Source organism: Empidonax traillii, unplaced genomic scaffold (genome assembly GCF_003031625.1).
Source record: "Empidonax traillii isolate 1590-97213 ecotype Southwest subspecies unplaced genomic scaffold, ASM303162v1 scaffold73:size1297144, whole genome shotgun sequence".
NCBI lineage: Eukaryota > Metazoa > Chordata > Aves > Passeriformes > Tyrannidae > Empidonax > Empidonax traillii.
Window position 1 is genome coordinate 1,053,456 of NW_020955266.1, and position 12,811 is coordinate 1,066,266.

Below are 12,811 nucleotides of genomic sequence, written 5' to 3' on the forward strand. Positions count from 1 at the left end.
TGGAAGGGACCTTTAAAGGTCATCTAGTCCAGCCCTCTGCACTGAGCAGGAACACGCAGGAACACTCAGTCCAACTGACCTCAGTTTCAGTTCAGAAAGGCTTATACTGTGCCCACCGGTACAGATATCCAGATGTGGGGGCATCTGGGGCTCGTGATGCTTTCAGATTATGTGCTGAGGCTTACAGGGGACTCACCTGAACTCCCAGGATGCCAAATATTATGAAAAAGGCACAGCAGATGACCACAATGTTCCCAATGGGCTTCAAGGATGACATGAGAGTCTCCACCACCAGCTTCAGTCCTTGGGCTCGACTAATGACCCTGTAGGGCAAGTAAGCACAAATGCTGTTAGTCCTGTTCCTGCCCAGTTCTGCCTCCTATCAGGCTAGAATAGGGAGAACACAGTAGTATGAATTTTTTTTTTTTTTTAATGACAAATAACTCAAAAATTCTGATGGAAAAAGCAGTTCTGGAATCTCAAATGTGAGATTATGAAAGTGTTGGAGGGAAAAGGTCTCTGCCTACACACACAGCTTTGCATAAATGAAGAGGAGAAGGAGGAGAACATGTGTAAGGAGTCAGATCAGAAAATTCAACTCTTTCGCTTGGGCCATCCACAGACACAGACTTTTGTCCTTGTAGCTTGTCCAAGACTGCAAAGACAGGGCCTCCTAATGCCCCTTTCTGCACAGATTTAGGCAAGGCTCTTAATTTCCCTGTCTCAGAGTGGAGCAGTCACTCTTACACATCTGCCTGCACATCTGTAGTGATTACAGAATCACAGAATGGTTTGGCTTGGAAGTGACCTTCAAAGGCCATCTAGTCAAACCCCCTGCAATGAGCAGGGACACATTCCACTAGATCAGGTTGCTCAGAGCCCTGTCCAGCCTGACCTTGAATATTTTCAGGGATGAGGCATCTACCATCTCTCTGGGGGATGCTGTGCCAGTGTTTCACCACTCATATCCTAAAAAAACCCACCTGTACATGTCCTTATAGTGTTGCTGTGTACAGAGACCTGAGCTACCCCCCAGACCATCACAGCCTCTGCCCTATACCCACTGTACAGGCTCAGCTATGAACCAGAACCATCCTCAAGGTGACACTTCACTGACAGGACCACAAGCATCTAACCTAATTTCTGTAGCTCCTCTCTGTCTGGCATCACACAGAATTTCATAACAGAAGATTAGATCATATCAGAAGGTTGGGGAAGAATAATGTGGGCTTCATGACTGAAGCAGGTGGAGAAAGAAAAAAGTAAAAACTGTACCATACTCTCAAGGACAACGTTGCAATGAAAGGACAAGTCTTGTGTGATTTAGAGAAGCCATCTCACCATGCTGGGAAAGATGAATGAGGTATTCAGACTAACTGACCTGAAGGTGGGGACCAAGAAAGGCACCTGAAGAGGTTACATGCCTCCTTCCTCTTGATGCCAACTGGAATTAAGCATTTCAGTAGCACTGTAAATCAATTTGTACTGATGCCATAGAAACTGTGCTTTCCTGAGGCAGAAGTGGCTGTTTGCTGTGGAAGTCAGGGCAGAGAAGTGCCTGTGTGCTTTCGGGTGCCGGCTGGTGACTCCCTTGAACACTTGGCACTCAAACGTGCCACAAACTCCCCCACCTTCTTGTTTCTGCCTGGGTCTCTCTTGCCATGGGAATCCTCTCACCACTCCTCCCGTTTCTCCCCAAGTCTGGCTCCATAACCTGAAGCACAGTTGGAGTGTTGTTGCCTGGAGAGGATCCAAGTGCTCCTTCTCTCCCCACTTCCCGGGCATGGTGCTCCCAGCAGAGGTCCCTGCGGACACATCCACATGCCCAGCATGGGTGGCCTCAGCTGGGACCACAAGCCAACCTGCACCAGCCCTCTCTTGCCCCAGAGCCTGCAGGTTGAGCAAACTGCAGTGCTCAGCACACAGCTCCTACCAATATTGTTGGCTTTAAACGGTATCCTGAAAAGCTAGAACTTATTTTTCTTTTTTTTTTCTGGTTAAATATTTACTCAAAATGTCAAGGGTAGCTCATCAGTTACCATTTTAAGAAAGAAACAGATGGTGGTATTTTTATCCACTTCCTCACCAGTGAAACACAAAGAGCAGATGCTGCTATTCCTCATGCTGGTCATCCTCTGCCAGGTAAGTGCTGTGTCTCCCTATTTTGGACAACCTCAGCTTTCCTGATGCTCAGATCTGGATGTTTTAGGCAATGAGCTGGAGGGCGGGGTAGTTGCTGCTGCCACATTGTACCTGCACCAGGGTTTGAGGTGAGACCAACGAGCAGAGGAGCTGGAGAGCAGCAGGTCAGTGTGGCCGACTCAATGAGCTGGTTAATGCAGCCCAACGGGCCGTGCCTGAGTGCACACAGCAAGCCTTGGGCAGGACAGACTGAGGCTGAACCTCAGACAGACTACAGACCTCGCCACCCCTCACACAGTCCTGGGTGAAATACAACTGCCAAACTACAGATGAGAAACGGAGGCGTGGGAGGACTGCAGGACATGTTCTCAGAGGTTCACAGACAACTGAATTCCAATGATTTCAATGGGAATTAGGTACTTTGGTGCCTTTAGAGATGCTGGCTTATGTACTCTGTCCACTGTCACGTAGGATGGAACAGAAGTTGAGTTCTCTAAACTGAAGGTTATGTTAAACTACTTGAACATCCTAAAATTTTGGGGAACAAGGAAGAAATTTAGTCTCAAGAGTTTAAAGTTGATAATTTTCTCTACCACTTATTAAGAAATGCTGTTCTAGAAATAATAAAGTGATTTCCCCTGTGAGATACTATTTGGTATCCAGCTGAGAGAGAAAATAGCAGGTTACTTGTCTGACTTTGCAAAGTCGTGTGTGTTGAGAAAAAAAGTGCTGAAAAACTGCAGCTTTTGGCTTCTTTCAGTGTTTTGATCAACTAGGGAATTCCTCAAATGAGAATGCATTAGGGTAAAAGCTGCCACCAGTTTAGCTCCATGCCAGTGCTGTTTTCAGCCCTTCAGGGAGAAAACACTTTGAAAAGATTTTGAAAAATAATAGTTCTTACTAATGGAAACCTTCAGACCTTGGAGAGACTAAGAGCCTGATCCAACATCAGGGCAAGCCTGTGCAAAGATTCCTGCCACTCTCCTGAGAGTGTGATAACTTCCTAAGAGGTGCCAATGAAATTCTCAGCTTTTCCAGGTGATTAGCATCACGTCCAGTATGTCAGCAGACAGCATCCCCACACCTCATCAGTACTGCCCAAGGTCCTGCTGACATCAGGCTTGTAAACTCCTATATCTGACCCCCACTCCTGCAATTTATTGCCGAAGGATGCGGCTGATTCACAGCCCCTCCGGTTGTGCCAGAACCATGAGCCTGCTGATGTTCCACCCAGCACAATTCAAGTCTGCATTAGACAAATGACAAATGGGGAAATTAAATTGACACCTCCTTTTTTTTTTTTTTTTCCTTTTCAGTGTGAAGAAATGTTAATCCCCCGAGTTCCCCCTGGTTTTGCTGGTCTCAGCGTTCCCAATGCTGTTAAACCCCTGGTGTGAGACGCTCCAAACCCACCGCCAGCCTCATCCCAGCTGGATCCATTACCAAAGTTAAGCCTGCTAGCCTGATCAGAGCTCTCAGAAGAAGTAGCAGCACTTAGACTAAGCAACAGATCAATGTTAATGACGACCTCCCTCCACAGATAAAAAAATAAATTAGCAAAGGTTATAATATGATAGATAGAAGAGAGTCTATGAAATGACTATTTGATACCATGATGGTATGAAAAGTGAATAACTTATCTCTCTGCTTTGGAAGTCAAAGCCCAGGCTCTGCAGAGAGTAAAACAGCACTGACATCCATCCACATTAAATCTGAATACATTTTCAATTTTGATTTCTCTTGTATCTTAAGCTACAACACTTGATCCCAACAACAGCAGGTTGAATGCATTAGGAAGGAATGTTATTGTATAAGCAATGCCTTTATTGGCTGAAACATCAGAGGGTCATGGAAACATCTTTAAATGTCACTCCTTTGTGAATTTATTTTTGGAATTCTGGTCATAAAGCTGGGCTCGAATTCTCATGGATTCAATTTGGAGCCTGATAATCAATCATGCAATCAAAACCCCGTGATTGGCACACAAGCCAGTTTTTTTAAATGCCTGCGCTTGTGTGCTGTGTAAACCAGTGGCGTTTTTTCCTTTTTTCCACAGGAGAAAATCAGAGGCAGAACTAGAGAGGTCTTTTGCAAAAATCCCCCTTCCAGACCATCAAGTGGGAAAGCCAATGCAGAGACGACGAGGGCTGTCCCTGCTCTCCAGCTGAGTGTGACACACACAGCCGTGGCTTGGCTTCTCACTAAGGGTGTCCTCACTTCAGCCCTGTCCCTGAGTGCCCCCAGAAGGAGTAGGGTTTGCTCCTCTGTGGTGGGAGCAGAGCACTTGCTTTGGTCTTTGCCCCGCGTCTTCTCAGAAAAGAAAAACATCAGCTCGGCCTCCACCCAGACACGGGGACTGGAGCCACGGCGTGCTGAGACCTCAGGTCACCTGTCCCAGCTGTCATCCCACGTTGCTCCAGCTGCACATCCCAGGCAGTGCCGGTGTGATCCCCGAGCCTCTCGCCACAGCCCGCGGCAAAGGCAGGGCGGGCAGCCCTGGGCAGAGGCGGGCTCAGGGCAGCCCAGATGTGCAGCACGGAGGCAGATGGGGTTTCCACATGAGAGGAGATTTATGACTTACTGAAAAGCCCCTAGTTTGATGGCTGCTTTTTCATTTCCTACAAATCTAATTACAGGGGAACAGAACTGATTCTGAACATATTTAGGGAATGGGCTCGTTGCTGTCTTTTTTACGTTTCCTTTGTAGTAGAAAGCAGCGTGCTGGCTGAAAACATTCACATACTCTCTTGAGAAAACATATCAAATGCCAACAGGAATGGAATAGCAATGGGAGAACCTAATCCTGAACATGCTCCAGATGGCAGGTCTTTCTCCTGCCTGCAGTTACTGAGTGGATTATTCACCATAACTGCAGATTCTTCACGCACATAGGTGCCTACAGAGAAAGGCTCCAGTTAAAAAAGACCCAAGTCCTGGCCGGGCAGACCTACAGATCTACAAGAAACCATACAGGGATTTTACCAGGTCAGACAGGTCAGACTATAGCAGGGCTCAGCACAACCCAAATGTCTGCCTCTAGATCCGATTTAAGGAGGGAACATCAAAAGAGAAACTTGCATTCCACAGTTCAGACATAGGAAATCAATCCTTCTTTTACCCAGAGCTAAACAGATTATTTTATAGGTTTTCTTAACAAAGGTCAAAAATCAGCCAAAGCAGAAGAGCAGAGCAGAACATATCTACTCAACCATATCTACTCAACTGGGCAGAAACTACCCCAGAAACAGCAGTTGATATGATATACCGGGGGACACATGAAGAGAGAAAAGTCAGAATTGGAGTCACATAGGAAGACAGTCTACTCACATGGTGAGGGAGCTGAACCACCCCAATGGTGCTAGATAGAAATGATTAAAAGCATCTCACATTCTAAAACTCACCAGGCACAACACACACAGTCCAATTGAACAGAATGTCTTTTATAGCTGTCGAGAATATTTGAAAGATATATGTGTAGGCATGGCCATTGTTATTTAGACTTATTATTCACATGGGAATAGTAAAAACAACATCTTCTATCAGAAGAAGGCTCCTATTTTTCTGTCCTGAAAGAGGAAATCTTGACTGAAAGCGAACCTTTTATGAAGGAAGCAGCAGTAAGATATGACAGGCACACAAAGATGCTTTGAGCAGGAAGGTTTATTAGCTGCTGCATAACAAGAGCAGCAACAATGGTATTGAAGAGGGACTGCATTTAGGATGGAGAGAAACCTTCATGCCTTGGGGTACAGGTCATAAACAGATGCCTATTTGGAGGAGGCTGGTCCTTGGGCAGATTCTTATCGGAGGGGAGTCTGCCCCTGGAGCATGGAATACTGCCTGCTGGCAGAGATGGGGGACCAACTTAGCAGGACAATGGCTTTCATCTTGTCTGGGCCATTTTCAAAATAAATGTCTCTGTAAAATTAATGGGGAGCTGGGGAAAAAAGCCCTTTGCATTCTAGGTTAAGCAACAGTTGAGTCTCTCCTTCCTTAAAAATGATCTGCCACCTGCTACTAATTTCCTTCTTTGTTACAAAAGCCATTGACTGCCTGAAGGAAAGGGGGAGAAGAAGCTGTTAAGCTGCACTTTACACAGAGCAAATGAGAACACAAATAGCAGGGGATGTGTGTTTTAATGAGCAAAAGAGGCATTGATCAGTTTACTATTGCACTTGGGGCTGGTCCCAAAACACAGCGAGACCCGGAGCTCCTTGAGGCTCAGCAGGACCTGCGGGCGCTCATTGTCTGCGGAGCCGCAGGAGGCTGGAACAACACCGGTGACAGACGCCGTGCCCTTGTCTCTCCTGCCCCTTCCCTTGCACAGATGCTCAGCCCCCTCTTTGGCACACACACCCTACACTCTCCGAGGTCTCCCTCAGCCTCTACTCACCTTAAGGGCCGCAGCGTCCTCAGCAGTCTCAGCACCCGCAGCATCCCCAGGATTTTCGTGCCGCTGTCTGACACCATCGAGACCAGGATGTCGATGACGGAGATGAGAACCAGCACCCCATCCAGCACGTTCCAGCTGCTCTTCAAGTAGGCTTTCTCCCCAAAACACAAGCCTAGTGCCACCACCTGCCCGGACACCAAGTTGCAACAAATTATGAGTATCGCATGCAATATGTTTGTTCCGCTTAGCAGCCTGCTGAGAGTGCGTTATTTACACATACACGTCTGCGAGTCCATTTGCTTCCCAGTACAGAAGCCTAATTAGACAAACCAGCAGAGTGCTCTATTGAAAGAATTATGAAAATACCGCTGCAGAAAGATCCCAGGTTGTCCCTTAGAGCTGATGTACTTTTAATGCAGATAAACCTACCTGCACAAAACTGTTCTTAAAACGTTCAGCTCTGGCACAAAAAAAAATTTGATCGTATTTTATTCCTATAGACTGCAGGAGAGAAGGTTCAGAGTGGCTGACCCGAAGCAATCATGTACAAGCTTTGCAAATAAAGAAACTAGAGAAACTTTCCAAAGAAAGAGCAATTGTTCAGCGAGATGATTATGAATTACACAAGAGAGATTTACAGCAATGGGTTTCTGAGCCTCCTGCCTCAAATCCAGCAAAGTGTTTCAACGTGCTTAAGTCTCTCCCTCCTCAGGAAAGCACACAGTGGCTTAGGTTGCTGAGGACAACTGGTTGTTGAAGACAATGGGACTTACATGCATGGTTGAAGTTAAGCGTGTGCTCCAAGAGCTTTGCTGAATAGGGAAGGATTGCTGAATTGAAGGATCCCATTGCTCATATAATGGTGTAAATCAAGAGGAACTTCAGTGAAATCGTTCTGATGTAAAACGTGCTCAGAATAAGGCATGTGGTGGGTATTTGAATATGATTCAGATGAGGAAAAAATACACCTCACTCACAGCTGGTAGACTTAGGGGTTTTGTGAGTCCACCATAATAAAAGATCACTAATATAATGCAGGCACACTTATCTCCGAATTCATTTACCTTAACTGTCATCTCAGTCAGGAAGATGACTGTAAAGATGTAGTTGGAGAGTGTTAGGAAAATCCGTTCCTATGAAAAAGAAAATGAGAGACAATATTTTATAGCCTGCTCTCTACAGCTGTACATCTCCCCATGCATATTTAGGCAGTTGATAACTGTTCTCCAGCTTCCGTGCTGAAACAAGACTCGGACTGTTTGCTCGCAAAGAGATAAAAATCCAAATATTTAGACAATAACACTTCTCATGGTTCAGCCCTGCCAGTACCCGGCTCTGTGTCAGCACCATGGACAGGGGCAGGCGCCGGCACCTGCCTCCAAAATCCCCCTATTTGCCCCCAGTTCCAACCTCCCCTGGAGTAACAGGGAGATATTTCCCCCTTGAAACACGCTTGACAAATCTCTACCTGCCCCTCACCTGCAGACGTCACTGCACAGTGTAAATATCACTGAGCTCCCAATTCTCCTAGAAATTAAGTCAATATTAGAGTGGCTGAGCTGTGAGGCAGCAGGACCCGTGGGATGCTGAAGTGCAGCTGGCATGAGTTGTCACAGCTCCAGCGAAGCCAGAAAAGCTCTGGGGTTTTATGCCAGCTGAGACCTGCCCCCAAAAGGTTGATTCTCTTGCCCAAAGCCGTGGGCGAGACCTGGCGTGGAGCCCAACAGCCACATCTCCCAGTCCCCTGTGCTATCCACCAGACCATGCCATCCTCACTGCCACCACTCTGCAATAGCAGCTAGTGATTACAGATGAGACCATGGACTGGTTCCCTATCTGTAGTTAGCAGAAACCTATCTTTTTAATGATGATCATTAAACAAATTACACTTCGCCCTAATCCCTGAACAACCTCTGATTGCCTGTACTGAGAAATGGACAGCAGAAGGTGGAGGTTGGAGGAAAGATGATGTGTGTGCATGTATGCATACAACTGAACTGGCCCCAGTTCTGATAATAACAATTTTGGATTTATTTCTGCCGCTCCCTACAGAGTGGTCCCATAAGAGATGCAGATCTCTCGCTCAAAATGAGATGCAATTTAAACAAGACAAAACACCTTGGCAACTCTCTCTCTCTTGCCATATCATGATTTACTGAAAGTGACTCAGGAACCACACAGTAGCTTGTTTCCATAGCAGGTCCATAATTAATTAGGTCCTAGGCCTGCACTGTGATTGCATGAGCTGTGATAGGAAACATCTCTGGCCGTTAGCTGACTGCCACACAAAAGACCGCTATGGAGGGGCAGGCAGTGGGCAGGAGGGAAGGTGTAGGGACCTGCTTGTGGAGCTGGAGATAAAACAGCAATAGCATGGAGCAGAGACTGAGGATATTGCATCCCTCCCTGGCAAGCGCGTGGCTATTTTGAAGGATAATCTCCCCGGCCCATGTCGTGCACTCTGCAGTGGGGAGCGCATGCTGGGTAGCAACAGCATCCCCTGTTCTGATAAGCCAGCTGAAACTGGGACAGGAAAAGAGAACTCGCTTGAAGCAGTTAGAAAATCCACAGCTCAGGGAAGCAAAGAACAATTATTTTAAACAACTCAACCTAAACTAACTCTCTCGGTTTCCACACGAGAGCTCCATCAGCACAGGCAGGGCCCCTGCACTCCTGGCTCCTCTGCCCCACTGCACAGCATCCCCCTTCTTCTCTGCTGTTCCCAGACCATGGTCCAGCTCAGTCCAGCCCTGGACCAATTTTAGTTCTCTTGGTTATAACCTGGTGGTGATGAATCTCACATCAGTCCCTGTCTCCTTTCCTCTCTGCATCCTCCCAATGCCAGAGAACACCACAGCTCCTCCTCCTCTCCTGTGTGAAGTACTGGGTTTGGGTGCTACAGCTCTTTGCTGTGGACTCCTCTGACTCACATGCATCACCCCATTCCTTTCATCCCTGAGTAACTACAGCTCCTTTCAGAGCCAGCCTTAGTGAGCTGTGACTCTCAGAGGTCACAGTAAGGGGCTCCAAAGAAACATTTGGGATTTAAAGGGACATTCTCAGGTTTCCCCATTTGAGGAGCAGCAGGGTGGCTGGCAGGGACCTGTGCTCTCTTCTTGCAAGTTGGTGCTCCATGACTGCATGGTAACTGAAAGGAAAAATGGATTTAGGGGAGGGACTGCTGGGCAAACTGTTACAGTGAGGAGGACTACTAGGGAAAGCTTAAAATAGGCACAGAGCAGCCAAGACTCCAGTTCTGAGGTCTTACATTGAAGATCCACAAAAATGAACAGCCTGACACGCCTACATCAACAAACCAGGATTCTTTACAATTGTGATATGAGCAGTCTTGCGCGATACACCAGCAAGAGCCCAGCGCATCTCAGCCCCAATCTATGCTAAAATAAAAGAGCAATAGGGTGATTCTGCCCCTCTGATTGATGGATGTCGGTGCTGTGAGGGTCTGGTTTCAGGGATCCTTATGCAGCATATTAAAACAAAGCAGTTCAGGGAACTGGCATTACAGCGCCTGTATCAATTCAGTTTTTCTGGTGTCACAACAAAGCTGGTACACAAAGGGGAGAGAAGAGTATGAAATGAACAGTTTCCCCCATTCCCTTCACACCACACATACATGCCCGTGGGGAACAGATGGAAGAAGCGAACATTGTGTTGAGAGAGGAAAAGTGTTTGAAGGTTTCTAAGAGAATGAAACTGAGACAGATGTCATGCTATGTCATGTGTTAAAACCTTGACTGTACTTCCAGAAATGGGATATTGGATATATTGCAGGCCATAAGCTCTGCTCTTGTGCTTTGAAATGAGGCTAGGTAGGCACCAGCACAGTTGCTGTAACTAATTCAAAGGATACCCAGGAGGTGTTGGAAGCTTCACGTTTTAAAAAGAGGAAGAAAGTGAGACCAAGTGCACAGCATGGGGTCCAAACCACAGGTGTTTGCTCCGCGAGGAGCACAGGAAAACCTTAACCTCAGGAACTCACAGCACTGTGAGGCTCGATTTTGGGCCGTTCCATGGCAATGGTAATGCAGTTCAGGAAAATGATCACCAAGACGACATGATCAAACATCTTGTGAGTGATGATTTTATTGCACATCAGGCGGAATCTGCCGAGAAAGAAAAAAAAAAAAAAAAAGAGAAGAGTAGACACAGACTAGCTGTTAATGCTTGACTGGCTGGGGAGACACGCAGCAGCTCGATGCACGGCAGGGGAGTCGGGCGCTCCGTTTGCAAAGCAGATGAGCTCCAATCTCCCAATCCCCTCCCTGGCAGAGCCGCACGCTGCGGGCAGATCGGGGAAAAGAACAGAAAAGGATCCGAGCTGCAGAACTGGGCAACAAATTTCAAGCCCTGGTGATGTTCGTAGAGGGGTTTGGCTCACTTGGAATGGAGCAGCTGCTTCCACAACTTGGACACACGGCCAGGCTTGGATTCGACCCCCCTACCTGGGCTCCTAGTGCTCAGGTTTAGCTTAAATAAAGGAAGAAATACTCCCAGTGAGCCCATGAGGGCTGAGCGCACACGGAACAAAGGGACAGAAGCTATTTATTGTGACAGATGGCTGTACACTGACCCAGGATTTATAATACCGTATTACATTTCCCAAAGTCTGTTTCTGAAAATCTCTCTAATCTTTGTATGAATGAACCTGAACACCGTCCAGGGCCCTCCGGCTTGAACACGGGGAACCCTCCCTGCGTGTGGGTGTGTGTCCAGGGGAGTGCATGGGGGAGCACGGAGCACAGATGGCCCCGGCACGGCCAGGCTTTGGGGAGGGCAGAACTGGGAGCCTGCAGGCAAGGAGAGGGGGTTTTCTCTGGGAGAGGGATGAAGGAAAGTGGGAGGACAGAGAATTCCAGCTGAGAGGCAGGTTGGGGAGGTCGAGAACTCTCTCCCTTGCTATGGTACAGGTTGTGTGGCAGGGGCGAATTCACCCCATGCAGCACCTTTCTCCCTTGCTGCAAACTCCCCACCCTATGTTAAGTGAAAAACTTGCAGAACGCTGTCATCACTGTGAAAGCAATGGATGAACCTGATAAAGCTGCAGACATGCCCAGGCTATGGGTTTCAACTGGACACTCCTATGCCAGGGCTCTCTGCAGCCAGCAGCTGTTTATTGTCTCACCCTGACCTCATGCTGGGGCAGGGGAAGGGCTGGAAGTTTTGTGGACTGACATATAGAGACCCGTCTGGGAAGGATGGGCAGATGAGCCACTGTAAAAAGGCCATCCATGCCCAGCACGCTACCACTGCCCAAGAGCCCTGCCTTACCTGGAGTGAGGGGCGAAGACGTAGATGGACCAGGAGTCTCTCTCTTTGCAGCAGGTGGGGAGCCGTGCCCGTATCCAGGCCTTCATACGGTCCTTTTTGCTCTAGGAGGAAAACATACAGACCAGGAGGAAAACACAGAACTGTTAAAACAATAAACCCCCAAAACTTCCAAGTGAAGGATTCGGGGCAGTTTTTCACTAAACACATATCTCCAGGTGCTCAGTAAAACTGAAATAAAATGATCTCCCCAGAAAAGGCCCTGCTGGGCAGGGGAAGGAGCTCTGGCAGCCAGGTGAGGGTTGTGCCAGCCCTGCAAGCTCACAGGGTTCAGTCTTGCTTCTTCCTCCACACAGTAACTGTGTCTGGCACATGGTTATCCAAGAGGACAAACATGATAAATAAAACCCTTGCCCAAAGGACTGATAACCCACTCTGATCAGCCTCAGTCCCTCCAGATACTCATCAAATGCTTGCCTGAATCTTCTAAGGTTTGTTTTTTTGTTTTGTTTTTTTTTTTTTTTTTTTTTGTGTGGTATTTTTGTGTGTTTTTTTTAGTTGTTTGGGTTTTTTAAAAGAATATAGCATGCTTGTGTCAGAGGTTATAAGAGGAGCAAGGGGTGGATTCCTGCTGCTGGCTGGGGCAAGCCCTGTGTCCATGCACTGCTGGAGAGCTAAAGAAATCATTTGAGACCCGAGTTTTGGTCCAGGAACACAATGGCAAGCATCTGCCTCTCATTCAGCATGAACAGATTAGATGGGAGATTATAAAGCCAGAAGGGAACATCATGGCCCGCCTGACCTGCATGAACATGGGCCATCCAATTCCCACAAATTAATTCCTACTTGAAACCACGGCACATCCTCAGCCACGCATACTTATGTTACAGACTGTTTGCAAGGTCGTTTCAGGTCAGGAGGGCAGACTGCAAAAGCCTTAGCCAAAAAGTCAGCTGAAGACATCAAAAAGTGGACACTGAGGGGAAGACT

The 12,811-nt window shown here is 47.4% G+C and overlaps 1 protein-coding gene across 19 annotated transcripts in view; it reads right to left on the reverse strand.

Moving 5' to 3' along the window:
* CACNA1G (calcium voltage-gated channel subunit alpha1 G) overlaps positions 1 to 12,811 on the reverse strand; it is a 145,901-nt gene that overhangs the window by 38,129 nt on the left and 94,961 nt on the right. For all 19 annotated transcript variants that reach the window (XM_027880666.1, XM_027880660.1, XM_027880662.1 and 16 more), the window contains 5 exons: positions 11,825 to 11,925; positions 10,536 to 10,659; positions 7,600 to 7,668; positions 6,536 to 6,720; positions 197 to 323 (listed from right to left, as the gene is read on the reverse strand). In XM_027880666.1, the coding sequence (XP_027736467.1) occupies positions 197 to 323; positions 6,536 to 6,720; positions 7,600 to 7,668; positions 10,536 to 10,659; positions 11,825 to 11,925 (606 nt within the window). The remainder of the gene's footprint in view (positions 1 to 196; positions 324 to 6,535; positions 6,721 to 7,599; positions 7,669 to 10,535; positions 10,660 to 11,824; positions 11,926 to 12,811) is intronic.